This window comes from Lissotriton helveticus, chromosome 10 (assembly GCF_964261635.1).
Source record: "Lissotriton helveticus chromosome 10, aLisHel1.1, whole genome shotgun sequence".
NCBI classification, from domain to species: Eukaryota; Metazoa; Chordata; class Amphibia; order Caudata; family Salamandridae; genus Lissotriton; species Lissotriton helveticus.
In genome coordinates this window covers 386,223,966-386,249,524 of record NC_136071.1, presented here as the reverse complement: position 1 = coordinate 386,249,524, position 25,559 = coordinate 386,223,966, and the positions used below count along the sequence as shown (strand labels likewise).

At 47.5% G+C, this 25,559-nt stretch overlaps 1 protein-coding gene across 6 annotated transcripts in view; it reads left to right on the top strand.

The window, feature by feature from the left end:
• The first annotated feature begins 22,477 nt into the window (after positions 1-22,477).
• Positions 22,478-25,559, top strand: part of ABCF2 (ATP binding cassette subfamily F member 2) — a 526,550-nt gene continuing 523,468 nt past the window's right edge. For 2 of the 6 annotated variants that reach the window (XM_078662784.1, XM_078662782.1), the window contains exons 1-3: positions 22,478-22,604; positions 23,480-23,664; positions 24,923-25,135. In XM_078662784.1, the coding sequence (XP_078518910.1) occupies positions 23,526-23,664; positions 24,923-25,135 (352 nt within the window). In that variant the 5' untranslated portion in view covers positions 22,478-22,604; positions 23,480-23,525. The other 4 variants (XM_078662785.1, XM_078662783.1, XM_078662781.1 and 1 more) reach the window with 4 other exon arrangements.

Genomic DNA, 25,559 nt, shown 5'->3' with positions numbered 1-25,559 from the left:
AGCGTCTAGCTCCCACTTCCGTGTGTTCAGTCCCTGTAGGATTTGCCTGACTTCCGGATTTGTTCGTGAGGTTTCCTGTTCTAATTCTCCGCGTCCTCCGAACTGGAGTTCTGCTCTGTAGTTCCCGTCGGCCCTCCTTGGCGATTCCTATACCGTGTTTACTCTATTCGATCATTCTGGGGTCATTTCTGTTTCCTTTATTGTTTTTTCCCACAAACTCGTGTGAGGCAACTCGTGTTTGTTTTACCATTTTCCTTTCTCTATTCTTACTCCCCGCTCCTGGTGCTCCGCCCGGCGGCCGGGTCTTACCCCGTCGTCCGGCCGGGTACTGCTTCTCCCTGACATCCCCGCTCCTGGTGCTCCGCCCGGCGGCCGGGTCTTACCCCGTCGTCCGGCCGGGTACTGCTTCTCCCTGACATCCCCGCTCCTGGTGCTCCACCCGGCGGCCGGGTCTTTCCCCGTCGCCCTGCCGGGCACTGCCTGCCGCATATTTTGGTTCACTGGCCGGAGCTGTCTCCCGTTGGGTGAACCACCCAACCAGCCTTCCCTTTGGCATTTTGGAACATTCTTGTTTGGGGCACTTGCGTGGACCAGTGTGTTTCGAGGCTCAGCTACTAGAATCACGGTAACAGCGCATCGCGCTGCCTCTATTATTATCTTGTTTATGGTTAAGGTCGTATCTGACAAGTGTGTTATTCTCTGGCAGATTATACCTTGTACATTCTTCAGAATAAAGGCTCGCACACGCACAATTCACCTTGGAATAGAGTTTGGACGCTCTTCAAGTATTCTTGATAAAGATAGCGTGGTGAGATTCACATATCACTTTCTTATTATACTAGAACAGAGTGGGGTAGAGCGCTTATACTCTTGGTCCTTTTCTAGCACAGAGAGATCGGACGCCAATTCTACCCACCAGTGGTATCTCAAGGTCCAGACTATTAGCAGTGGTAGGTGTAGTCTATCTATATGTAGGCATTGTTTATGTACACTGTTTTGTATTACAGTATCGGTAGTAACGTCCCTTCCCTTACAGCCTGCCTCCTCATCAAGTGTCCACACTGAAGTTCCACAGTCAAGACCTGTTATTTCCCCCGCCTTTCCTTGTTTTGTTTCCCTGTTTTCCCCTGGCATGCCATCCGATACTCTAGAGTCTGATAGAGTCGGAAGGCCGTAGGGGAAGGCTGAGGATTACTCTCCATATTGCTGACGCTCCTGCGGAACAAGCCTGGAAATCATTACAAGTGGGCATTGGGAACTTAGCGTCATCCAGCTTTTGTGGAATCACAGGTACTTCTGATTAAATCTGACAGTTTGAAGTGCCCACGAAAATGTACTCCACCCAGGCAGAATGACGGAGGGTTTTAGTCTAATATCCCTGGGAGAGATGTTAGAGGTTATTTAAAGGGAGTTAGGAGCAGTAAGAGAGGAAAATAAGAATTTAAACAAGATATAGTATCTTCCCATCAGGAAACAGTATTATTGACACAGAAAGTTAAGGGGTTAGTTGCAGAAACCACATCAATCCACAAACTCCTTCTCATAGTTCCTCAACTGCGTCTAACCCCAGAACTGTAGCACAGGTGGTTCATTCCATTTCTCCACTAATTCCTTTGGCTCCTCTTGAAAGGTTCTCTGGGGACGCACAAAAGGCTCAACTTTTTTTAACGCAGTGTTCTCTCCATTTCATGTGTCGCCCCACCTTATTCCCTGACACACAATCCAGAGTAGCCTTTATTTTATCCTATTTGAGTGGAGATGCTGCAAACTGGGCAATGCCATTGGTGACAAGAGATGACCTATTTGTCTATGACTTTGAGCGATTTAAGACAGAATTCTTAAGAATCTTTGATAGAAGGAAGATCTCTCAGGCTACTGATAATGAACTCCTAGAATTATGTGAAGGCAACAAGGATTTAGTAACTTATTTGACCCAATTCAATAAGTTGATTGTCGAAACTAACTGGCCGGAGAAGAAGAGAGCTGCTATTTTTTATCAACGGTTACGCGACGTACTTAAGGATACTCTGGCTCAAATTCCTAACCGACCCTCTTAATTATCGGCCTCAGTGGATTTGGTTTTGGAGATCGATTTTAGATGGACGAAACGGAAAGGAGAAAAGAAGAAAGATTTTCGCTTCCCTCCTCCAAGATTCGACAGAGTCAGATACGAAGTGAGTAAAAACCCCTCTACTTCCTCTCAGATGGAACAGATGCAAATTGGAGCTGTCAGAGGTCCACTGAGCAAGAAAGAAAAAGAACAAAGAAGAATGAAGAAGCTGTGTATGTATTGTGGCGTTTCTGGACACTTTGTCAAGGAATGTCCAAAGAGACCAAAGATTCCTGTGAAGGGAAACAAGCAAAACCATCAGTAGACGGGGTCACTCTGATGGTGCCAGAGAATAAAACGCCCCCAGATTCTCATCACATAACCTTGGTGTCTCGCTTGATTTTTCATATGACCATTAAATTTCATGATTAAGAAATCATAGGAGTGGCTATTATGATCTATTCCGGAGCCACAGGGAATTTCTGTGATATCAAGTACGCACAAAAGATCAGAGTGAGAGCCCTTTAAAAGGAAAGAAGTGAGTTAGTTCAGGCTGTTGATGGAACTAACCTTTTATCCTGCCCAATTACTCAACATACTGAACTGTTGGAACTGATTCAAGCCGATGGGCATCGTGAAATAATTAAATTCAACCTTATCGATACCCCACAATTTCAGATGATATTGGGTTTACCATGGCTCACGACTCACAGTCCTACCATTGATTGGGAGAACCGAACTGTGAAAATGAGTTCCAAGTATTGTTCTGAACATTGTTACCATGAGCAGACTGTATGTTCCGAACCTTCACAAGCTGCCTTGCTTTCTTTTGGAGGAGATTCCATTTGCATCATCAATTCCACTGAGATCCCTTCTGAATATCAAGAATTCCAAGAGGTCTTCTTTGAGCAAGAAGCGTAGAAATTACCTCCACATCATTCCTATGACTGCACCATTGAATTGGAACCTTGTGCAGCCCTTCCCTGTTCAAGAATCTATGCTTTGATGGAAGATGAGAATCGATATCTCAAGGAATACTTGGATCGTTATTTGGCTAATGGGTTTATTAGACCTTCCCAGTCTCCAGTATCCTCTCCTTTATTTTTATCCCTAAGAAGGAAGGATCCCTTTGGCCTTGCATTGATTACCGTGCATTGAATTGTGTGACTATAAGGAATCGCTATCCTCTGCCTCTGATTTCCGTACTTCTTGATCAGATTAATAAAGCACAGATCTTCACGAAACTGGACCTTTGAGGAACGAACCATCTCATTCGTGTAAAAGAGGGACACAATTGGTAGCCCGCATTTCTGACAAAATATGGGTTGTTTGAATATCAAGTTATGCCGTTTGGCCTCTGTAATGCCCCAGCTGCATTTCAACACTTCATTAGTGACATCATGGGAGATTTACTCGACAAGATAGCTGTCGTCTATTTAGATGATATCTTGATATTTTCCAAGATTCCTCAAGAGCCCACAACACATGTCAAAATTGTATAGGAGAGATTACGTCACCATCAGTTGTATGTGAAGCTTTAAAAATGCACTTTTAGTGTGCAAACAGTGGAATTTTTGGGCTTAGTTCTTTCCCCAGAAGGTGGGACCATAGATCAGAAGAAGGTGCAATATGTGATTAATTGGCCTTCTCCAAAGGATGTGAAGGAGGTTCAACGATTTTTGGGGTTTGCCAATTTTTATCGATGTTTCATTCAAGGATTTTCATAAAAAATTGTTCCTATCTCTAAGCTGTTGAAAAAAGGAGTGAAGTGTAGGAGAGTAGGGTCTGCTATCCTATGGTCACCCCAAATTTTTGCTTTTTGCTTCACTGGTTTATGACTTAATGTGGCTGTGGGCCTGCTAATCAGACCCACAGCCTGCTGTTCTCTCTCTAAATTAATGCCAATGCACATTAGGTGCATTACAAAATTGGAACTGGTTCACCTTATTGGCCCCTGTAACAGTGTACCCCAGGTACCCAGGGCATAGGTGCTTCCAAGGCCTACCAGGGGCTGCAGCACGTATTGTGCCACCCCTGGCCTGGCCTCCATATTTGACACAACTGGCTGATCACTCAGCCGGGGTAAGTCGGTGTAACCACCCCTTACTTAGGTATAGTATGCCTATATCTAACCTAAAATGGACACATATGTTCCTATCAGCCACTCCTATGGAAGGCCTCATCAATCCTGGAGCCAGAGTGCTTGGAAATATGTGAGATGGTGCTCTGGCATGAGCTGAGCCTGTCTGCAGCTTTCGGAACCAAGTCCTTTAGCTGTTTCATGATACTGCCATACCATATACTCTTAAGTGCATTATGAACCTCGCGGTTAAATGCTATCTTTGGTTTGGCTTTATCAAAACATGTCGAGTAAGGTGTCATACGAATTGGAATACTACCCCCTCGCCAGTTCTGGCGACGGGGGTAGCATTCCATCCTTCTAGAGGGACACGACATGTACCTAACCTGAACCCCGGTTAAAGTTAAACGTGAGCCTTAGCATCACAAAATGGATGCTGCCACCACAGACACAAGTCTGACCTCCTGCTGCTGGGAGTCCTTCCAGCGAGGGAGGCTTGGGCAAAGGGTTTCCTGCCTTGGGAGGTGTTAGCACCACCCCAGACAGGATTTTGTGTATTGGGTAGGACAGGGCTGAATAGAATCAGACATGCCTGGGGCACACAAGGTGTCCCTGTGCATATGCCGGTTCAAACCGGTGCTGGGGCTCTCCAGCCCCAGTCTTGGCGCGAAGCTGGACAAAGGAAAGGGGGTGTAACCGCCCCCCTTCCTGGTCCCACCCAGAGGAGGGACCTAGCAGGTAATCCGGCCCCTAGATTTGGAATAAGAGTAGGAGCTGTGTCCCAAGACTTCAGATCATCCTGAACTCGACTTGAAACTAAAAAGAAAACTGGACTGCGACATTCTGCTGCACAGAAGACTGAAGAGAATCTCCCTTGTGGCCAAGGAGTGACCACCCTGTGAATACAGGCACCGACCAGCAACTCGACGTCTGCTTTGCCGCCGCCTCCTGCCGGAGCCCGAGCCCAGAGCCCGACGAGACCCAGACTCCCAGATATCTCAGAGCCCGATCCACAGTCCCTGCAAAGAAGAGACCCGTGGAGGCACCGAGAGACGTGGGACCGGCCATCTCGAAAGACCCCCGAGAAGCTGACTGCGCAGCACCCGAGGCACCCTCGACTCTGTGCTTTGGGGTTTGAGAAGCCCCACCACCAAGCAGCATTTTCACCGAAGATCAGCCCCCCAGCATCTCCACGATCTGCGTGGGGCCCTTTTGCACTTTGCCACTCAACGCGCCATCCCGGCCACTTGCCACGTGGCTAGCAGCCATCTTGGCGACGAAAACTACGAACAACACTGCTGGTCTGGTTGCTCCAGACTGGCCCTCGCTCCCCTAAAAAGGAGCACCCGCTCTGACCTTGCTGGTCCGAGTGAGAAGCTTGCATCAATTTCTGCGTGGCTTTTATTAGCCAAGGCCTGTTTGCTCCGATCAAGAAGCCGACACCGCCATCAGCTAGAGCCTTTGTGGGACAGCTCGTGACCGACGCCTGGACGTCCTTGACCTCTTCGTGTCCACGTGGCTGCAGAGACAATCTTCCCTTCTTCACCTGTTTGCACCCGACATCGCCTGGTTCCATCCTGGTTCCACGGTAGTCACTGGCTAGTGACTATGAACATTGTCCCCTCTGCTTTCAGGTCTTCACCTCTTCAGATCCACCCTTGGATCCACCGGAACTCTCCTCGACGACCCGCCTGCAGCATCTTCATCTCCAGGCACCATCGACCTGCGTGACGAAACCCGACACTACTTCGCACCTGTGCACCCGCTTCCTGTGGGTGAGGTAACTCAGCAATGTGGGTGAGGTAACTCAGCAACGCCGGTGTTCCCACACTGGTATACACCTCTAGTGCCTAGGTCTAAAGTTTTGTCCTTCTAGGTCCATCGGAAGGTTCCTTAAACACTAACTTTGTAACTTTTACGCACCATTGACATTGCATTGGTGCATGGGTGCGCTTTAAGCGCTGCACCTGAGTCCCGCGGGCCTTTCCCGACTTCATCACAGTTAGTCCCGAACAGCCCCAGCGATTCCCCAGGCCCTAGGCCTCTTTCCTTTCCCAATGGTGGTTCTTATACCACTATTTTAGTATATGGTTTAGGTGGCCCCTAGGGCTCATCCATATTGTGCAACTTTTGTGTATTTAAACTGTGTTTTGTTTTATCGCAATTGCTTCTGTGCTCATAAAGAGTATAGGGGATATTTGTAGTAAATAAATATATATATATTTTCAATATATATCTGTGTGGTGTCCTTTCATTTGGTATTCATGGGGATTGTGTATGATAAAACAGCTTGCTTCACATGCCTTTACAGAGTTTAGCCTCAGACTGCTTTGCCCATGCTACCACTAGGATAGCTGGTCTATAAGGTTGACTTACAACCAATCATCATAAGGGTTGCTTGGAATGGTACAAGGTGATCACTAGAACTAGTGAGCAGCATATACCAGGCCAACTTCTCACATGAAGTTTCTGTGGACTGAGGAGGCAGAACAGGCTTTCAAATTTCTCAAGAAGAATTTTACCTCCGTCCCTATCTTACTACATGTGGATCTAGCCTAACCCTTCTTTGTAGCAGCAGATGCTTCTGATTTGGCAATTGGAGGGGTGTTATCTCAATGCCATAAAGATATGGGGCAACTACACCCAGTGGCATTTAGATCTAGAAAATTAACCCCTGCTGAAATCAATTATACCATTGCGTAAAAATAATTATTGGCCGTTAAAGACGCTTTTGAGGAATGGAGGCATTACTTATTGGGTGCCAGGCACACTGTAACTGTATATTTGGATCCTAAGAATTAGTTGTTTTTTAAATCTGCCTAGACCTTGACACCTCGACAGTTGCGATGGTCTCTTTACTTCGCAGACTTTGATTTTGTGATTACTTACCGACCTGGAAACAAGAATGGAAAGACTGATGCCTTGTCTTGGATTCAAACAGGGAATCAAGAACATCCTGTAATTCAACAAACCATCATTCCTGAGGATAAGATAATCTGTACCATCTCTTTGGTGGAATTTAAAGAAGAGGTCAAGAAAAGTTTGTCCCAAGAAGAAATACTCAATTGGACTCTTACAAGTGTGTCATGATCAACCTTTAATGGGCCATACAGGAGTGTTAAAGACTCTTGACTTAATCCAACTTTATTTTTGGTGGCCGGAAATGCAGACTCATGTTAAACGATATGTGGCTTCTTGTGGCATCTGTGCCCGAGGGAAAGCCTTGAGACAAGCTACCCAAGGACTTTTGCATCCCTTGCCCACCCCTTCCCATCCATGGCTTACTATCACTATGCACTTGATTGTTGACTTGTCCCTTAGCCATGCGTTTAACACTGTGTTTGTTTTTGTAGATACTTTCGTGAAAATTAACCATTTCATTCCTCTAAAGGGGGTCCCTACAGCCAAAGAGTTAGCTAAACAGTTCTGTGTGCACATAGTCAAGGTTCATGGGGTCCCAAAGATTTTGATTTCAGATCGGGGTTCTCAGTTCGTGTCCCACTTCTGAAAAGCCTTCATGGTAGGTCTTGGGGTGGAAGTCAGATACTCGACCAGTTATTTATTTAATTTATTTATTTAAGGTTTTTGTAGAGCGCGCAGTAACCCTGGAGCATCCCGGCGCTAGAACCTGTGGTCAGGAGGGGACATCACGGAAGGGGAGGAAGATCAAGGGAAGAGAAAAGTTTTCAGAGCCTTCCTGAACTGCAGGAGGTTTGGTTCGGTCCTTAGTCTCCGGGGGAGGCTATTCCATCGTTTGGCGGTGTGTACCGAGAAGCGGCGGCCTCCCGACCGTGCTTTTTTTACTCTGTGAACAACAATGAGGTTCTCTTGGTTTGACCGAAGTGCTCTGGTGGCTTTGTAGGGAGTGATGAATTTATTGAGAATGGGTGGACCTTTGTGGTGAAGTAGTTTATGGGCCAGACAGAGGGCCTTGAAGACAACCCTCTCTCTGACTGGGAGCCAGTGAAGCAGCTTCAAGGCTGGCTTTGCTGAGGATCTGGCCGGGGTGTGAGTGAGTAGTCGGGCCGCAGCGTTTTGGATTTTCTGCAGAGTGTTGAAAGTAGCTTCCGGGGCGCCCATGTAGATTGCGTTGCTGTAATCCAACCTCGCTAGGATAAGACCTTGGATCAAAAGTTTACGTGAGGTGACCGGAAGCAGAGGGAGGACCTTCCTGCAGGCCCTGAGAAGTCCAAAGCATATTCCTGCCGTCTTTTTGGCCTGCGTTCTGAAGCTCAGATCTTTCTCGAGCCAAACGCCTAGGCTCTTAACCTCCTCCTTAGGGGCAGGGGGGTCACCCAAGCAGTCGGGCCAGATGTTAGGCGGCAAGGAGGGCCCTTTGTGTCCAAGTAGCAGGAGTTCGGTCTTGGACCCGTTGAGTTTTAGGACTGAGGTGTTCATCCAGCTGTGGATTTCGGTAAGACAGCTGTGGAGGTCGGAGGGATCTTGATGGGGGTGTGAAAGGGTCACTACCAGCTGGGTGTCGTCTGCGTAATTAACAATTGACACACCAAACGGGGTGACCAGATCCTCCAGTGGAGACATATAAACGTTAAATAACGTCGGGCTAAGAGATGAGCCCTGCGGAACTCCACAGCGGAGGGGGATCACGGGGGAGTGGCTGTCGTTCTCCCAGACTCGGAAGGAGCGGTCATTAAGGAATGACGAGAGCCACTTCAGGGCCATATCCCTAACTCCGATGTCTCTCAGACGCTGGATTAAAACCTGGTGATTGACAGTGTCGAAGGCCGCACTGAGGTCCAGGAGGATCACTGCCACTGATCCTCCTGCATCCAAAATGCTTCTGGCCTCTTCCACTGCCGCCAGGAGGGCGGTGTCAGTTCCCTGGCCTGGGCGGAAGCCAGTCTGGGAGTTTTTTAGGAGATTGTTGCTTTCTAGGAAAAAAGATAATTTTTTATTCACTAGCTTCTCCGTAATTTTGCTGTTTCCTGGGAGGAGGGAGATTGGCCTGTAGTTGGCTAGGTCCTGGGGGTCCAGTGAGGATTTCTTCAAAAGACCCTTGACCACCGCTGCTTTCCAGCTGGGAGGGACTACTCCCTGTGTAAGGGAGGCATTGATGAGAGACGTGAGAGGAGGAATGATGGTGGGGGCTACCTTTTTCAGGAAGCGTAGCGGCACCGGATCACTGGGAGAGCCACTCTTGATTGTGGCCAGCGTCACGGCTACCTCTTCCGTGGATACTGGGCCAAAGGTGTCAAGAAGAGGTATGGGGACGTCAGTGGGAGGGCTGTGGCCGGAGGAATGGTGGGGGGGGTCCCCTTCTATGCAACCAGCATCACAGGGTGGGAGGGATGCGAGGATTTTTTTAATTTTATCGTCGAAAAAGGTAGCCAGTTTCGTGCATTTATTTTCCGCGGCTGTGGGGTCCAAAGGTTTCACAGGGGGGTCTGGGGGATGCAGGAGTTCTTTAAGAATGGCGAAGGTTTCCTGGGCGGAACAGGATGAGTTTTTAATTCTATCTTCGTAGAATGTACTTTTGATTTTCTGGAGCGCAAGTTTGTAAGTTTTTATGGAAGCCCGAAACCTGACTTTCTTGTCTGCTGTCATGTCTTTCCTCCATGCGCGTTCATTTCTCTTGCACTCCCTGCGAAGGAGATTCAATTCAGGAGTGTACCAGGGAGAGGGGTTCACTCTTTTAGTGCGTTTAAGGGAGCTGGATCTCGGTACGAGGCCATCCAATGATTGGGTGAGCCATGTATTGAATTCAGTGTCGGACGTAATGGGGTTTTGAGTGGGGATGGGGGTATTTTCCCTGAGTCTGGCTGCCCATTCTTCAGGGACCAGCTTGTTCCAGCGCCTAGTGAGTGTTCTGGTTTTGGGCAGTTGGGGTGGAGGGATATTGATGTGCCATTCGAACGGGACCAGGAAGTGGTCCGTCCAGGGGAGGGGAAGGTGCGCGCTTGTCTTGAGGCCTGGAATGTTTGTAAAGATTGGATCTAACAACTGTCCTTTGTCGTGGGTAGCATGTGAGTTCTTTAAGCAGAGACCAGTGGAGGAGATATCCAGCAGTAGTTCAGCTGCAGGCGTGTCGGCAGGGTCCAGGAAGTGAAGGTTTAGATCCCCTAATAAGAGGTAGTTAGAGGAGGTCATGGCCTCAAGGGTAATATGGTCAATAAGCTTGCTCGGGAACTCGGCGATTTGTCCGGGGGGCGGTATACAAGCAGTCCTGACAAGGAAATTTCAGGTGAAATTTGGATATTAAAGTGACAGCTTTTGCAGTCTTTGATGTTGCCATCCGAGATTCTGCAAGTGAGGGAATCTTTAAGTATTATGGCTAGACCCCCTCCTCTGCCGCATGGTCTGTTCAGAGAGCGGATTTGGTAGCCCGGAGGGAGTGCGTTGACCATGTCGTGGCCGTTGTTGGGGGTGAGCCATGTTTCGGTGAGAAACAGAATATCCATGGCCTGGTCCGAGATCAAGAGATTTATTTCATGGGCGTGTTTAACAAGCGACCTGCAATTAAGTAGGCCCAGCTGTAGGCCGCCACGTTCAGTCTCTGTGCATGACGGATTGCAGAGACTGCAACCCATGAAAGGGTTATCGCCCAAGTGGGTGTAACTACAGAAAGGATGTTTAAGGGGGTTCAAAGCCATGAGCATATCACGTGTATATGCTGGCTGTGTCTTGAGAGACAGGGGCATAGTGGCTGGGCCTGGGACCGTTCAGGCCCGGACGGGCCCAGACGGGCTTGCCTTTGGCGCGCTGACGGCGCGCCCGCTGCGCCCGTCCGCTGCGCGTACGAGTGCTGCACATGTTTTATACAAGGGAAGGGGCGTGGCCTGGCAAGTGGGCGTGGCCTGGCGGCAGGCTCGCTCGCTGATGGCGATAATGGCGGTTCCCTGTCCCGTGGCAGCGTTGTCCCGTTATCATACTGAGACAGATGGCCAAATTGAAAGGGTCAATCAAGAGTTGGAGCAATACCTTAGGATGTTCCTTCTGGATCAGGAGGGTGAATGGTCTGAGTTATTATGGATGGCTGAATTTGCATTCAATAATGCCAAAAATGTTTCCACAGGATACTCTCCTTTCTTTTTGAATCATGGCAGGCATCATAACCCTTTCATTTGTCATGGATATATGAGAGTTCCAGCAGTAAGAGATTTAATGCAAGACCTTATCCAGATTCGTACGTCGGCAGAGTTCTAATTTAGCTAAGACGACAAAGTGAGCGACAAATCTGCCTAAATCTGATAAATCAATAGGCTCAGATAGAGTCCCAAATATACACAATTAGTCATAAGCCCACGTGACTAGTCCTAATCACAACATCAGAGTAGACATATTAGAAATATAATTTCATGTTTATTTTTTTATAATGTACAAATATCAAATCAATAGTTAACTCATTCAACCCAAATCCCACACATCCCTTCAATCAATCATATCCAACCACGCATACTCATACATTCTTTATTCATCCATCTAACATCACAGCCAGTTTGCCAGTTGTTGTAGATGAATACAGGTCCCGTAAGGTCTCAAGACAGAATAGAGACTAGATGAAGAAATAGCGGGACAATCTTCAAGCGCCAGCGTGCGTTTCGGTGTTTGGCCTAGACTTGGGCCACACCTTCATCAGGGCACACAATGGAAGGGAGGGGGACAACAGCACAAATCTAATGATTCACGTCGATGGCTCCTGTCAGGAAGTCAAGCAGGGTAAGCCTGAATGGGCACACCGGATCATTCAGAGCATCTTTATGAAAAACAGCAAGTTAAACAGCTTGAGGAATAAACTGCATACAAAAAAGGTTTGAAGTGGCGCATCTGTATACACACAAAGTAAGCGGGGCGTGGTCCGCGATGGGCGCCGCCCCTAGAAATCGGGACAACACCTGGACGGAGAGCTTGGATGCGGCAAACGTCTTGTTGAAAGTCAGAAGGGGCTTTAAAATCAGACTCTTTTAAATGTCTGGTACAAGGTCATGCTGCCCGGTCCGGGACTGGTAAAAGCACTCGTGGAATGCCGAAGCGAAAGTATTTGCCGATATGCAGGGCAGCAGGTCAGCGTCCGGCTGGATGAAGCAAAATCAAGGACGGAAATTAGCTAAGGCCAAAGTGAGTTACAAGAATAGGCTGATAAACATCGAAAACTTGCACCGAATTACAGGGTGAGAGATCAAGTTTGGTTGTCTAGATGTCACCTTCATTTAAAAGGTAATCGAAAATTCCAACCATGTTTCATGGAACCCTATGAGGTAGAAAGGATTTTGGGTCCAGTCACAGTAAGATTAAAATTACCCACGCATTCAGGCATTTATCCAGTCTTCCATGTCTCTCTATTAACCCCTTCGCTGCTGGGGTTATTCCCCCGCTGTGCTGGGGGGAGGGGGGAGCGCACAGAGCCCCGCATGCTCATGACGAGCTCAACTCGTCATGAGCTACAGTGCTTCTGTGCTCATGACGAGCTGAGCTCGTCACAGGTGCATTGGCTCCCGTGGAACGCTCAGCACAGCAGGGGAATTCTCCCCGCACCTGAGCGTTCCACGGGCCATGACAAGCTGAGCTCGTCATGAGCACCGGAGCACCGTGGCTCATGACAAGCTCTGCTCGTCATGAGCACCAAAGGTGTTAAAGAAAAGTTCTTGTGGAGGCGTGGAAGGAACAGGGCGGAAATTGGCTCTAGGTAGGTATGGCTTTATTTTCTTTAGAACACCCTTGTGTCTGCTAGTCAGTCTTTCAGCTGCAAATTTTGCAGGGTCCGTGATGGCGGCAGGCACCCAGGTCTTCCAGGCAGCTGATGGATCAGGCCTCGATCTTCCTCTTCAGTCCAGTGAAGAAACTGCAGCCCCAAAATAATGAAATAGAGAGAGGAAGCGGTCAATGAGGCTGTTTATCTGATTACCACTTCTAAAAGGGCCGGGATTGAGGAGACACCTGTTGCACTCGTGTAATCTGTGCACTTTCTTTACATTGGCGATTCAGTGACGGTGTGAGGTGTCGGAATACAGGGAAGGGGAGTGAGGAATACGGGAGGGGTTCCGCGTGTCACCAGGAGCGGCATGCTCCGAGTGGCGTGTTACGGGTGTCCCCGCCTCCCCACCCAGCCCGAGAGACGTTCTTGTACCTGGAGTAGCCACGCTCTCCCTTGAGCGTGGCTCGGGGATGAGAGGAGTCGTTGGCCTCCTGGCTCTGCTTCCGTATGCTGCTCCTCGCTGCTCTCGGGAAGTAACGCGCTGGTTCTCGACTCTGCCGCGGCTCCACTGCTCTCCTCCTCCGCGTCGGTGACGTCGCACACCTTGTGATGTGTTTCCTGGATTATATCCAGTGGTTGTCCAGTGATGTTCTCAGGGGCGGAGCCTCGTCACAGTAGAAAGCCCAATTAAAGGCACCCTGTTCCTTTTCTCCATATGTATCCTGATCCATGTCCCAGGACCAGTTCTGCTGTTGGGGATGAGAGAGAGAGGGTGACGGAGGTAAGACAGTCCACCAGTCCTTCATGTCTTCATGTGACCCCTGGGGCAGGTCTGCCCGGTCACACACCACCCCCCCCTGGACTCTCCCGATCGGGGAGAAGAGGGACCCTAGAAAGGTAGTGAGCGTTACCATTGTCCTTACCCTTACTATGTCTAACTTCGAAAGAGAAGGGTTGAAGTGACAAAAACAAGCGGAGTACCCTGGGGTTTTGTGCCTTGTTTCTGCACATCCACTGGAGTGGAGCATGATCAGTATATAAAAGAAAAGGACGTCCCTCTAAATAGTACTTCAGTTTATCCACTGCCCATTTTATTGCTAGGCACTCCCGTTCAATGGTAGGGTATTTACACTCCCGGGGAAAGAGTTTCCTACTAATGTATAGGATTGGATGTTCTAGTCCATCTTCCCCTACCTGTGAAAGGACGGCCCCTAACCCCGAATTGGAGGCATCTGTGGACAAAATGAAGGTTTTGTCAAAATTAGGTGAGATTAGTACTGGGTCGGTTGTTATAATCTCTTTCAGTTTCTCGAAGGCTCGAATCACTTCAGCTGTGGGGTGACCTAGTGAGTGCTGTTTAACTTCCTTTCTCAGCAGATTGGTTAAGGGGGCAGCTATTTCGGCGAATTGTGGTATGAATCGTCAGTAATAGCCGATGAGGCCGAGAAATGCGCTAAGTTCCCGTTTATTGGAAGGAAAAGGCGTATTGGAGATGGCCTTGACTTTTTCTGCCTGTGGGGCTATTACTCCTTCTCCCAGTATGTACCCCAAATATTTAACATGAGTGCATGCTGCTCTGGATTTTTTTGCATTAATATGCAGCCCTGCCCTTTTCAGGGCTTGGAGAAGTATTTTCAAGTGTCGCAGGTGTTCTGACCATGTTGGGCTGAATACCACGATGTCATCGAGGTATGCCGAGCAAAATGAAGAGTATGGTTGCAGGATAGTGTTCATCGGACGTTGAAATGTGGCCGGGGCCCCATGTAGTCCATACGGTAAAACATTGAACTTGTATAACCCTTCTTCTGTGGCAAAGGCTGTCTTTTTCTTGTCCTTCTCTCTCAAAGGGACCTGCCAATATCCCTTTTGTTAAATCAAAGGTGGTAATAAATTTGGACTCTCCAAGCTTTCCGATTAATTCGTCCACCCTAGGGATTGGATACGCATCAAAGGATGAGATGGCATTCAAGGTTCTGCAGTCCATACAAAAACGGGTGGACCCATCTGGCTTGGGGACCATGACTATCGGCGAAGCCCAATTGCTTTTGGAGGGAGGAAATACTCCTAGATGCAACATGTCAATGATTTCCTTCCTTATTGTTTCACGTCGAGCAGCTGGGATGCGATATGGTTTCTGCTTCACGTGCCTTCCTTCTGGGGTTTCAATATGATGGATGTATGTCAGTACAACGCGATCTTTTAGATCGCGGTACTTGACAACGCGGGCATTACAACGCAAGTCGTTACAGCGACTTGCGTTGGAGGGCGCGGATTTTTGAATATTATAATTTTATATTCCAACACCAGTCCACGTAACAGTAGGGAAGGTGTTGTAATATAAAATTACAACATTCCTTGTCCAACAGCGCCATCCAGCGCAAGTCGTAGTAACGACTTGCGTTGTAATGGCATCGTTGTAAAGGCACTGCTGTGTAAACACTGCGTTGTAAATTATGTTTACCCAATATGATGCTCGGCTAGGTGTGTTCTCCCCGGTAAGTCGGAAAATATGTCTGCAAAAGGTTTTAGGGTATTTTGCAGACTATGTTTCTGCTCTGGAGTCAGATCCTCATTTATTGGTAGCAGGCCCAGTGTTGTTGCGTCTTGTTTTGCCGACTCCATTACTGGAGTGCTTTTGGGCTTAGGCTCCAACCATTTCTTAAGTAGGTTGATGTGATAACATTGTCTTCTGGAAGGCGAGACCTGTACTCTATACGTGGTCTTTCCAATGGTCTCAACAACTGGATATGGGCCCAACCACTCGCTTTGGAATTTTTTTGTGGGGAGGGCAAGAGTACCAATACACAGTCACCCACTGATAGTGTTCTCCACCTCTTCCCCTTATCATACTGCTTCTTTTGCTTTTCTTTACTTCTTTCTAGATTGGTGGCGGCTAGTTCTCTGAGTTTCCCAATTCTGGATCTTAGATCTTGTGTGTATTCTAGCAGGGATTTTTGTTTGTCTTCTTCCTCTTTTTCCCATGCATCTCGTGTAATCTCCAATAGGGACCTGGGTTGCCTCCCATATAGTAGCTCAAACGCTGAATAGCCGGTACTACTTTGTACCTGAGCCCGTAAAACATACAAAGCCAGTTGTAATAGTCTATCCCAATCTTTTACCTCCGCTGAAAGGATTTTTTTCAAGGTGGTCTTGAAGGTTCTATTGTACCTCTCGACTAATCCATCCGTCTGCGGATGGTATACAGAGGTACGAATATGCCGGAGAGTCTAGAGTCTTTACATACTTCTTTCATTAACCTTGAGACGAAGGGGGTGCCTTAGTCCGTTAAAATCTCTTTAAGAAAGCCAACCCTGGAGAATAGTTCAATCAGCTTTTCTGATATGTTCTTGGTCTTGGGGGCCCTAAGCGGAAAGGCCTCAGGAAAGCGCGTGGTGTAATCCACAATGACTAATGCGTATGCGTTTCCTTTAGCGCTTTTAGGGAGTGGAACTATCAAGTCCATTCCTACCCTCTCAACGGGTTTCCCGATGAGAGGTAAGGGTTGGAGAGGGACAGCTGTAGATTTATTTTTTGGCACACGTCACAAGATTGGCAGTATTTCTGGGTGTCTTTATAAATTCCTGGCCAATAGAAGTGTCGTACTAGATTTTGCGTGGTCTTTTCTGCTCCCGAGTGCCCTGCCGTAAGATGGGCATGAGAGTAAAAAAGTATTTGGTCACGAAAAGTGACAGGCACCACCAACTGTAAATCTTCTCCCTGAGCGGCCTCTCTATACAGGAGATCATTTTTTATGACAAAGCGTGGATAGGGAGGGGAGGGGACATCTTTGTTCACGTGTGCATTTTCCCAGGCATTAAGTAGTGTAGGATCATTAGCTTGTGAGAACTTAAAACTCCGATCTAACACCCATGGCTCTTTTGTGGTCATAGCTGGATATGACTGAACGGAATCGACTGCCTGACTGTCTAAATTCTTTTGAAACATAGCTAGGAACCTGGGATTATCCACCCCTATTATGAGGTCTTCGGGGAGAGTCTCCACCACCCCCACCCTTACTGTGCATGGAGATTGACTGTCAGTGATTAAGGTGACTATGGCTACAGGGTAAGGTTTTACGTCGCCGTGTACACAGCGTATATGGACTGTGGTGTCTGGTGCATATTGGGCTGGGAGCACCCATTTTTTTTGTATAACCGACTGTTTGCAGCCTGAGTCTAACAAGGCACTCATCACCTTACCGTTAACCCTTACACTTACATGAAATGAGGGCCCATTTCAGCTGAAAACAGGACAGCCTAAGGGATGTACCCCACCTCTATGGGCTCCTCCACTGGTTTTCTTTGTGGGCATAAGCGGGCAATGTGGATCCATTCCACACATTCAAAGCATTGTGGGCCTCTAGTAGGTGGGGGTTCAATTCTTATCGGTTTGCTTCTTGGTACCTCCACTGGTGGTTTTGGCTTCTTCTCTCCTTTTTGCAGAGCACCCATTTTGGACTGGTTTTCCATCTCCCAGGGACACGCCCGAGGTTGAGCCCTTGCATAATTGGCAGCCATCTCAATGGCTTGTTCCGGTGTGAGGTGGGAATGTGTTTTGAGCCACCTCTGTGTCCCATAAGGTAGAGCCTCCATAAACTGCTCTAAGTAAATCCTAATCATTATTTCTTCCTTTGTACTGCTATGAGGCCTTAGCCACTTATCAGCGGCCATCTTTAACCTGAAAAACAGAGTCTTAGGATTTTCTCCTGACACTCCTCTCCCTTTGCGGAATCTAACGTGGTAGGCCTCCACATCTAGTCCCAAATGATCCGAGATCACATCCTTGATTTCGGCATAGGGAGTGACACCACTAGCGTTCGCTACTCGGTACGCTGCCTGAGCTTCCTCTGTTAGCAGCGGCGCTAGAAAGAACGGCCACTTGTCCTCGGGCCATCCACAGCCTCTGGCAGCTCTCTCAAAGTTCGTGAGAAACGAATCCGGGTCTTCCCCTGTCATGTATTTCTGCAGGGATACCCCTGAAGGATGAGGAATGTGGGGACGTCGTTCTCCCTGTGCCACAGTAGTGGGTTCTTGGACTACTTTTTGTAGGCCTTCAAGTTGAGCGGAAATGGTGGTTTTAAATACTTCACGATTTTGTTGGGCTGAGGCCATTTGCCTTTCGACTGCCCATTCCAGATTTTCCTGGCCTTTAATCAGATGCTGGATGAGGGTATCCATCATGGGATCACTTATGGATGGTGATCCCACTTCTGACACCAGTTGTGGCGGTGTGGAAGGAACAGGGCGGAAACTGGCTCTAGGTAGGTATGGCTTTATTTTCTTTAGTTTTATCAAACAAAAGGGAGGAACCCTACTATTATTATAATAGGGACAGGGTAAGTAGAAGGAAAACAGACTTGAGGGACGTTTGTTTACTTTATTTTCTTTAGAACACGCTTGTGTCTGCTAGTCAGTCTTTCAGCTGCGAATTTTGCGCGGTCGGTGATGGCGGCAGGCACCCAGGTCTTCCAGGCAGCTGATGGATCATGCCTCGATCTTCCTCTTCAGTCCAGTGAAGAAACGGCAGCCCCAAAATAATAAAATGGAGAGAGGAAGCGGTCAATGAGGCTGTTTATCTGATTACCACTTCTAAAAGGGCCGGGAGTGAGGAGACACCTGTTGCACTTGTGTAATCTGTGCACTTTCTTTACAGTGGCATTCGGTGAGGGTGTGAGGTGATACAGGGAAGGGGAGTGAGGAATACGGGAGGGGTTCCGCATGTGACAAGGAGCGGTGTGCTCCGAGTGGCGTTTTACTGGCGTCCCCGCCTCCCCACCCAGTTCGGGAGACGTTCTCGTACCTGGAGTAGCCACGCTCTCCCGTGACCGTGGCTCGGGGATGAGAGGAGTCGTTGGCCTACTGGCTTTGCTTCCGTCTGCAATGGCTCTCCTGCCGTATGCTGCTCTCTGGAAGTAACGCGCTGGTTCTCGACTACCACGGCTCCACTGCTCTCCTCCTCCACGTGGGTGACATCGTACACCTTGTGGTGTGTTTCCTGGATTATATCCAGTGGTTGTCCGGTGACGTTCTCAGGGAGCGGAGCCTCGTCACAGAAGAACGCCCAATTAAAGGTACCCTGTTCCTTTTCTCCGTATGTATCCTGATCCATGTCCCAGGACCAGTTCTCCTGTTGGGGATGAGAGAGAGAGAGGGTGACGGAGGTAAGACAGTCCACCAGTCCTTCATGTCTTCATGTGACCCCTGGGGCAGGTCTGCCTGGTCACAGTTCTCCAAACACAAGGTTAACCAAGCCACTAACACCTCTATTGGTAGCTGGACAAACTGAGTATGAGGTAAAAGATATTCTTGACTCTAAAAGAACCAAGGGAAAACTTTATTATTTAGTGGACTGGAAAGGTTATGGGCCTGAGGCTAGATCCTGGGAACTAGCTGTTGATGTACATGCACCCCAACTTTTGCGGAGATTCCACACACAGCATCCTTTCAAGCCTGGGCCGATTCATCGGCCTTTGTTAGGGGGTACTATCAGGAATCAGGCTAATGTAGCCTCTGTAATTCAGGGAGGGTCAAGAAAACCAAACAAAAGAAGAAGAATTCGAGTTAAGCCCTAAATGGTAAATTTATGGTGTGATCTGGAGGTTTCTCTGGATTGTGCCATTTCAAGATGGCCGCCATATTAGTCCACGTTTTCACTTGACCTGAAATGACGGGCTGAAGAGGAGTGCGCGCGCTCATCACTGCGCACTTCAATTTTGAAATCCTAGGGAGAAGTTAGTTTTTACCACTCTTCTTCCCAGAGTGGGAGGTGGTCTCAGATTGAAGAAATCTTCTGGTGCGGAATAGTTTCCCTCTTATTTCCAGGCCCTTAATAGTTCAGAGTGGCAATAACGGGGTTCATTCATCGAGTTGGTGAATTCCGCTTTTCTGCGTTTCAAAGTGCAGCAACTCATGAGGAGTTGTTGCAGTTGGATTCCTGTCAGCGCGGAAGTGAATCCGCAAATTTGGGTTGCCAGTTGGTGAGCTCTTCCACTTATTTGCTGCAAGCGGAGTTGAAGCTGGTCAGCGCATTCACCAGAAGTCAGTAAGAACTACCAGCATAGTGAACAGTATTATTTTGCCTCTTCCTCCCTCAAGCAAGATTTCCTATCTTTTCCTTCCTATTTTTCCCTTCCCTGCCTCCTTTTTGCATGCTCTTCTTCAAGAGGCATTTGGAACTGCATGTAGGCTAACTCTGCTTCAGCAGTTACAGAAAGCCTCAAGAAGACTTGAACTTATACCAATATTGTGCTATTGTTTCAGCATATGAGAACAGTTTGTGTTACATGTACAATTGCTATACCACAGAAGAGAGGCACTGTCTTCAGGAGTTATTGGTTGGAGTTAGCCCAACATTCAGATATTGTTAGAAGCTGTTGTTAGAAGCTGTTAGTGCAAGTTGCTTTATTGCATTCTATCTCCTCTGTGCACTAGGTCATTCCTCTTTCTGGGAGCGATACTGGTGGCTGCATAGAAGAGGTTCCCCGGCAAAGGTTCCTAATTCAAAGGGTTTTAACCATCCTGAAGCAGTCTCTTCTCTGTCCCACTCCCATTTCCCCCTTACTGTTGGGTGTTACTAGTTTCTACTTGGTGACGGTACCGGTTAGTGGGCGTTGGGAACTTAGCGTCATCCTCATTCTGTGGAATCGCAGGTACTTCTGATTAAATCTGACACCCAGGGTGGCAAATTGGGGGCTATTGCCCCCATCTGCCTCCTGGGGGGGGGCAGAAAGACTGGAATTTATTTGGGGGTGGGGGATAGGCATGCCCAATTACATTTAAAAAAATCCCTAGTGCCTAGTGTGCTCTATGCCCCCGGGGGCGGGGGGGGCAGATTAGGGGATTTTTCCCCATCTGGGCAGAAAGACTGTGGATTTCTTTGGGAGGTTGGGCAGGGGCATAGACATGCCCATTTTGGGCAGCCCCCACATTTACATAAAAAAATATCCCAGGGGTCTAGTGTGCTTTCTTCCTCCTGCGTGGCAGATTGGGGGCTATTGCCCCCATCTGCCCAGCAGAGCGGGGAAGAAAGACTGTCCATTTTCTTTGGGGTGGGTGGGGGCATAGGTATGCCCATTTTGGGCTATTGCCCCCATCTGCCTCCTGGGTGGGGGCAGAAAGTTTGAGGATTTTTTGGGGGGAGTGGGGGCACAGGCATGCCCAGTTTGGGCAGCCCTCACCCCTACATTTGCATATAAAAAAATCCCTGGTGTCAAGTATGCTTTCTGCCTGCCTGGATTGGCAAATTGGGGGCTATTGCCTGCATCTGCCTCCTGGGGGGGCAGAAAGACTGGAAAATATTTTGGGGGTGGGGGCATAGGAATGCCCATTTTGGGCAGACCCCCCCTACATTTACATAAATAAATAAAAATCGGTGTGGCTCAGCGAGCCAAGATGGCAGTCGCACTGTAAGAGTGCTCTGGACCTCTCTAAGATCCGTCTTAATCCTCATACTCCTCCAGTGCCATCCACCCACTCGGGCATCTCCATCCCCAAGGCGCCCTCCCCCACTTCATTGCACAAAGCAAATACGCTATACCATTTTATAAGGATCCATGCCGTACCCCGTCATTTCATGAACACGAATGTCGCTGGGGGTTGACTCTGCATGTTTTCATTTCGATATTTAGACAAGTCTTTGCATATTAAAAGGTTTTGGAAATTAGTGTGCAATGAAAGGCCACCTTTTTCTGTGCTTATGTTTCATCATTTTTCAACTTGGTAACTCAATCCACACAAGAACACTCTGCACCATGCCACATAATTCAACAGCCCACCACATAATTTAACGCTACAAAACAAAATGCTGTTCCACATAATTACAGTCTCACACAATCTCACTTCACATTATTACAGTGTATCCAATACCATACAATTACTATCCACATATTTACACTGCACATTATGCCACATAATTCCGCAACACAAATCCACCCCACACTCAATTCGACAACTAACACATCCAATCCATCCCACATAATTCCAATCCACACTACATACATTTAATCCACTCCACTCCAAAACACATAAGTATACATTGTCATTTACAATGCCAATATCTCTAACTCTCACAAATGCGAGACTAATTTGCATTGCAAATGCTTGTTTTTTTTGCAGTTTTATATAGCGCGAGATCGACCTGAGGGTATTGGAGCGCTTTACATGAGCACTAGTTACGTTACACAGGGTTACATTCATTGTTGGTAGGCACAAGGCAGATCCAATGATTTGCCCATAATCACAGGATGCTTGCTGACTGAGCCAACGGCGAGACTCGAATCTGGTTCCCTATCTGCAAGGAGTCAGCTCTGGCCGTTACACTACAGGCTGACTCTCTCTCTTTGGGCTATGAAGTAAAATGCTACCCGCAATAAAGCATTTAACGCCTAACCAAGGGTGGTAAGTGCTATATAAATGCAAGTACAATATGTTCAACCATTACAGTAAGTCATTGTACTACACGTTTACAATGTACTAAATAAACACTGCAGGAGCTGTCAGGCTGCCTCCTCGGAGTACTGGCTGAAATCACCGTCGAAATAACTGAACAGTCCAGTGTATAATGCTATTTACTTAAGCGGCGAAGCCCCACAAGGCCGAGATTTTCATATATGTATTCCGTGATGTCTAGTAATACGGACAAGTCCGCGTCACGTTCCGGTCTGTGAGACACTTGAACTCCATTTCCCAGAGCGCCGTGGGGGAGCGAGGACGGTTGTGGGCTCAACGCCTCGCAATAAGGTCTGCCCCGATTGGTTGGCTTGCCGGTGGCACGCGGGCCGGTGCTGCTGCTTGTTCCTTTTGGAGAAGAACAGCGAAGTGGAGGTGAGGAGAGTGAACAGAGCGCTGGGAATGGGAGGTGGTTGTTAAGGGTAAAATTGTGGCAGGTAAGAGAAGCTAGGTCACTCAGGGTTATGTGTTAATCGCGGAGGGAAATTCGGGTAAGTAAAACGAAGCAAGACCATAAAGGTTGTTCTTGGAGGCTAACGAATGCCTGTTCCTCATACGCAGTCCCCCATTATTGGCATTGTTTTTCTGCCTGCCATCACCCCATTTCGTACACAAATCATCGCCAACGTTTCACATACCCCGCCCCCACTAACACCACCTCTCTGTCCTGCCCCTTATCCATTATCCCATATTCTCTTCCTCCCATCCGCCCTCTCTTTTACCCCCCTTCTTATCAGTACTGAACTTTCACCGCCATATTTACCTCTGTAGGATCATCAAACCCAGGGCAATCCCTTGCTTCAGCATCTAAATTTACCGAACGCCCTTTCTTCCCTCTTTCACAGTCTTCCCCTACCGTCCTTGACTTGTCCTGTCTCCCCGCCTATTCTTCTGCCTTTTATTCATTCGCTGTAAAAATAAAGTAGTACTTCTACTAGGAACGCTGATTGTAAAGTGCACTTCACAATAGCCTGAGATCAAATTGAAGCAGGTGTTTCCTTATCGATGTCATGGTAAAAACAAAACTGGTTCAGATAGCTTGTTATTTATTCTTTTCTATCCAACTTTAGTGTTGGCGATTACCTTATGTCCTCTCTCCTGTCTCTTACTCTCTATTTGTGATATAAAAATATATATATTTATATACATATATCTTTTTTCGCCCCCACTTTATCTTGAGTCTGTCAAATGTTCGAGTGCTTCGCACTCTTGGGATTCCCTCATCTTTTATTCTGCATTTGTCTTTACAGCGCTTACATTACATCTGGCAGGTTCCAAAACAAAGACTTCGCTACCATGCCCTCCGACCTGGCCAAGAAAAAGGCTGCGAAGAAAAAGGAAGCAGCCAAAGCTCGCCAACGTCCCAAGAGAAACGAAGATGAGGGGGATGAGCTGGAGGAGAAGTGTGAGCAGAGCAATGGAACAGAAAATCTAGGTGAGACTAATTACTTTAGGAATACTAATTTGAGGCTGTGCCGTCCTATGGTGTGAGTGAAGGAATATTGGTGATGCCAGATATTGTGCGTTTGGTGAGGACCCAGTTTATTGAATTCCGTATTAAATAACGTACTTTTAGGTATTTAATATTAACTGAAAACACCAACACTAGCCCTGATCGTGGTAAAGGCAGGGGTGTTAAGTATGTAGGACATTTCAGAGCAGGACTTAAGCCCAGAATATACTATAACCTCAACGGTTTTTGACTGTTACATGAGTTCATACTCACGCTCCCTAGGTTGAGTTGAAAATAGCTCCTGGACTAGAACTGTTGGGCTCAGCTCACTAGTGCGAGCCCCATGTAACCAAGCTTACACTGGGAGGCAGTGCGTGGATTCTCCTGCCTGGGAACTTTGTTGTCATGCCTGTCTGGGGGGAACGTAGTGTACATTTGTGTAAAGGATTTCTTGTCATTGTCTTTAATATTATTTAACAATAGCTTGTTAACACCTATAAAGAAACCGTATCGCAAACATAGTATTGATTTTCCTTAAAAGTGCAAAAAAGTTAATTCTCCCCACCCCCCTTTCTATTTTATTCTTACGGGATTTTTCAGTCTTTAGTCCTCTTCTCAATCTACTTTTACACACCATGTTTACCAGGCTAATTTAAGTTTTTCCAGGCTAATTTAAGTTTTTCCAATCTCCTTTATTCGTTTTTAGCGCTGCTCATATTTTCTTATCAATTTCCTCTTACTGCATTTCTTTACACATTAATTTTCCTTTCTTTATTCTCTTCCCCATTTTTCATTCTCTACTCCGTCTTTCCCCCACATACTAATCACCGCCTTCCTCTCATTTGCTTCGTCCTGGGATCCTTCTGTCCTCATACTTACCTTTTTTGTCGTCTCCTGACCTTTCTGCTATCATTTCACATCCTCTTCTCTCCCGGACGACTTCTTTGTATTTCCTCTCATTTCTACTCTGCTTCTCTCCCCATTCTGGCTTCTCAAACGCCCCATCTATCTCACGGACCACTTCTTTTTCCCCATGTTGTAGTTTGCTTGTGTATCAAGGGGGGGGGGGGGTGTTCGTGAGGGACAGGAAATGTGTATAAAGAGGCGTTTTGTGGTTCTTGTGACCGTTATGCACAGAGGCAAGTGACTTATGTGTATGGCCTGTTGCTAACAAATTATTTGCACCCTGCTTGTTGGACAACCTCGCCTCTTATCCCTCCCTAACTTTACTCTTTTATAGAGGTTGATGAGATGACCAAGGAACTGGAAGAGTTTGAGTTGAAAAAAGCTGCGGCTCGAGCGGTGACTGGTGTGCTGTCCTCCCACCCAAACAGCACTGATGTCCACATCATTAACCTGTCACTGACTTTCCATGGACAGGAGCTCCTCACAGACACAAGACTAGAACTAAACTCTGGCCGACGCTATGGACTTATTGGGCTTAATGGAGTAGGTAAGAGGAGTCTGTTTAAATGAGGATAAGACCTTTAGTGGCAGTAGCGTTTTTGAGGGGAATTAAGAAAACAAAGTGGGATCGATGGCCTTTGACATAAAGAGGCTGACGTATAGGGAAAGAGAAATGTGAAAAAGGCTGAAGTTGCATGCACCATGGTGAATGGAATGTAGTTTAGAGCGTAATGCGAAGCCAGGAGAGGCCATTTGAAGATGAAGTAGGTGATGTACTTTGGCAGGTGGAGTAGTCTTTTTGGACAAATGGGAGACGGGCTGGGGTTTGAGGACAAAGAATGGAAGGTGATATCTTGACTCAAGCGAGGACACCATTTATTTATTGATCTTATAATTCTTGCAACTTTATCTCCCGGTCTCATTTTCCATTTTGCTAATAAGATGTGTGGTGATTGACCCTGAACCAAACT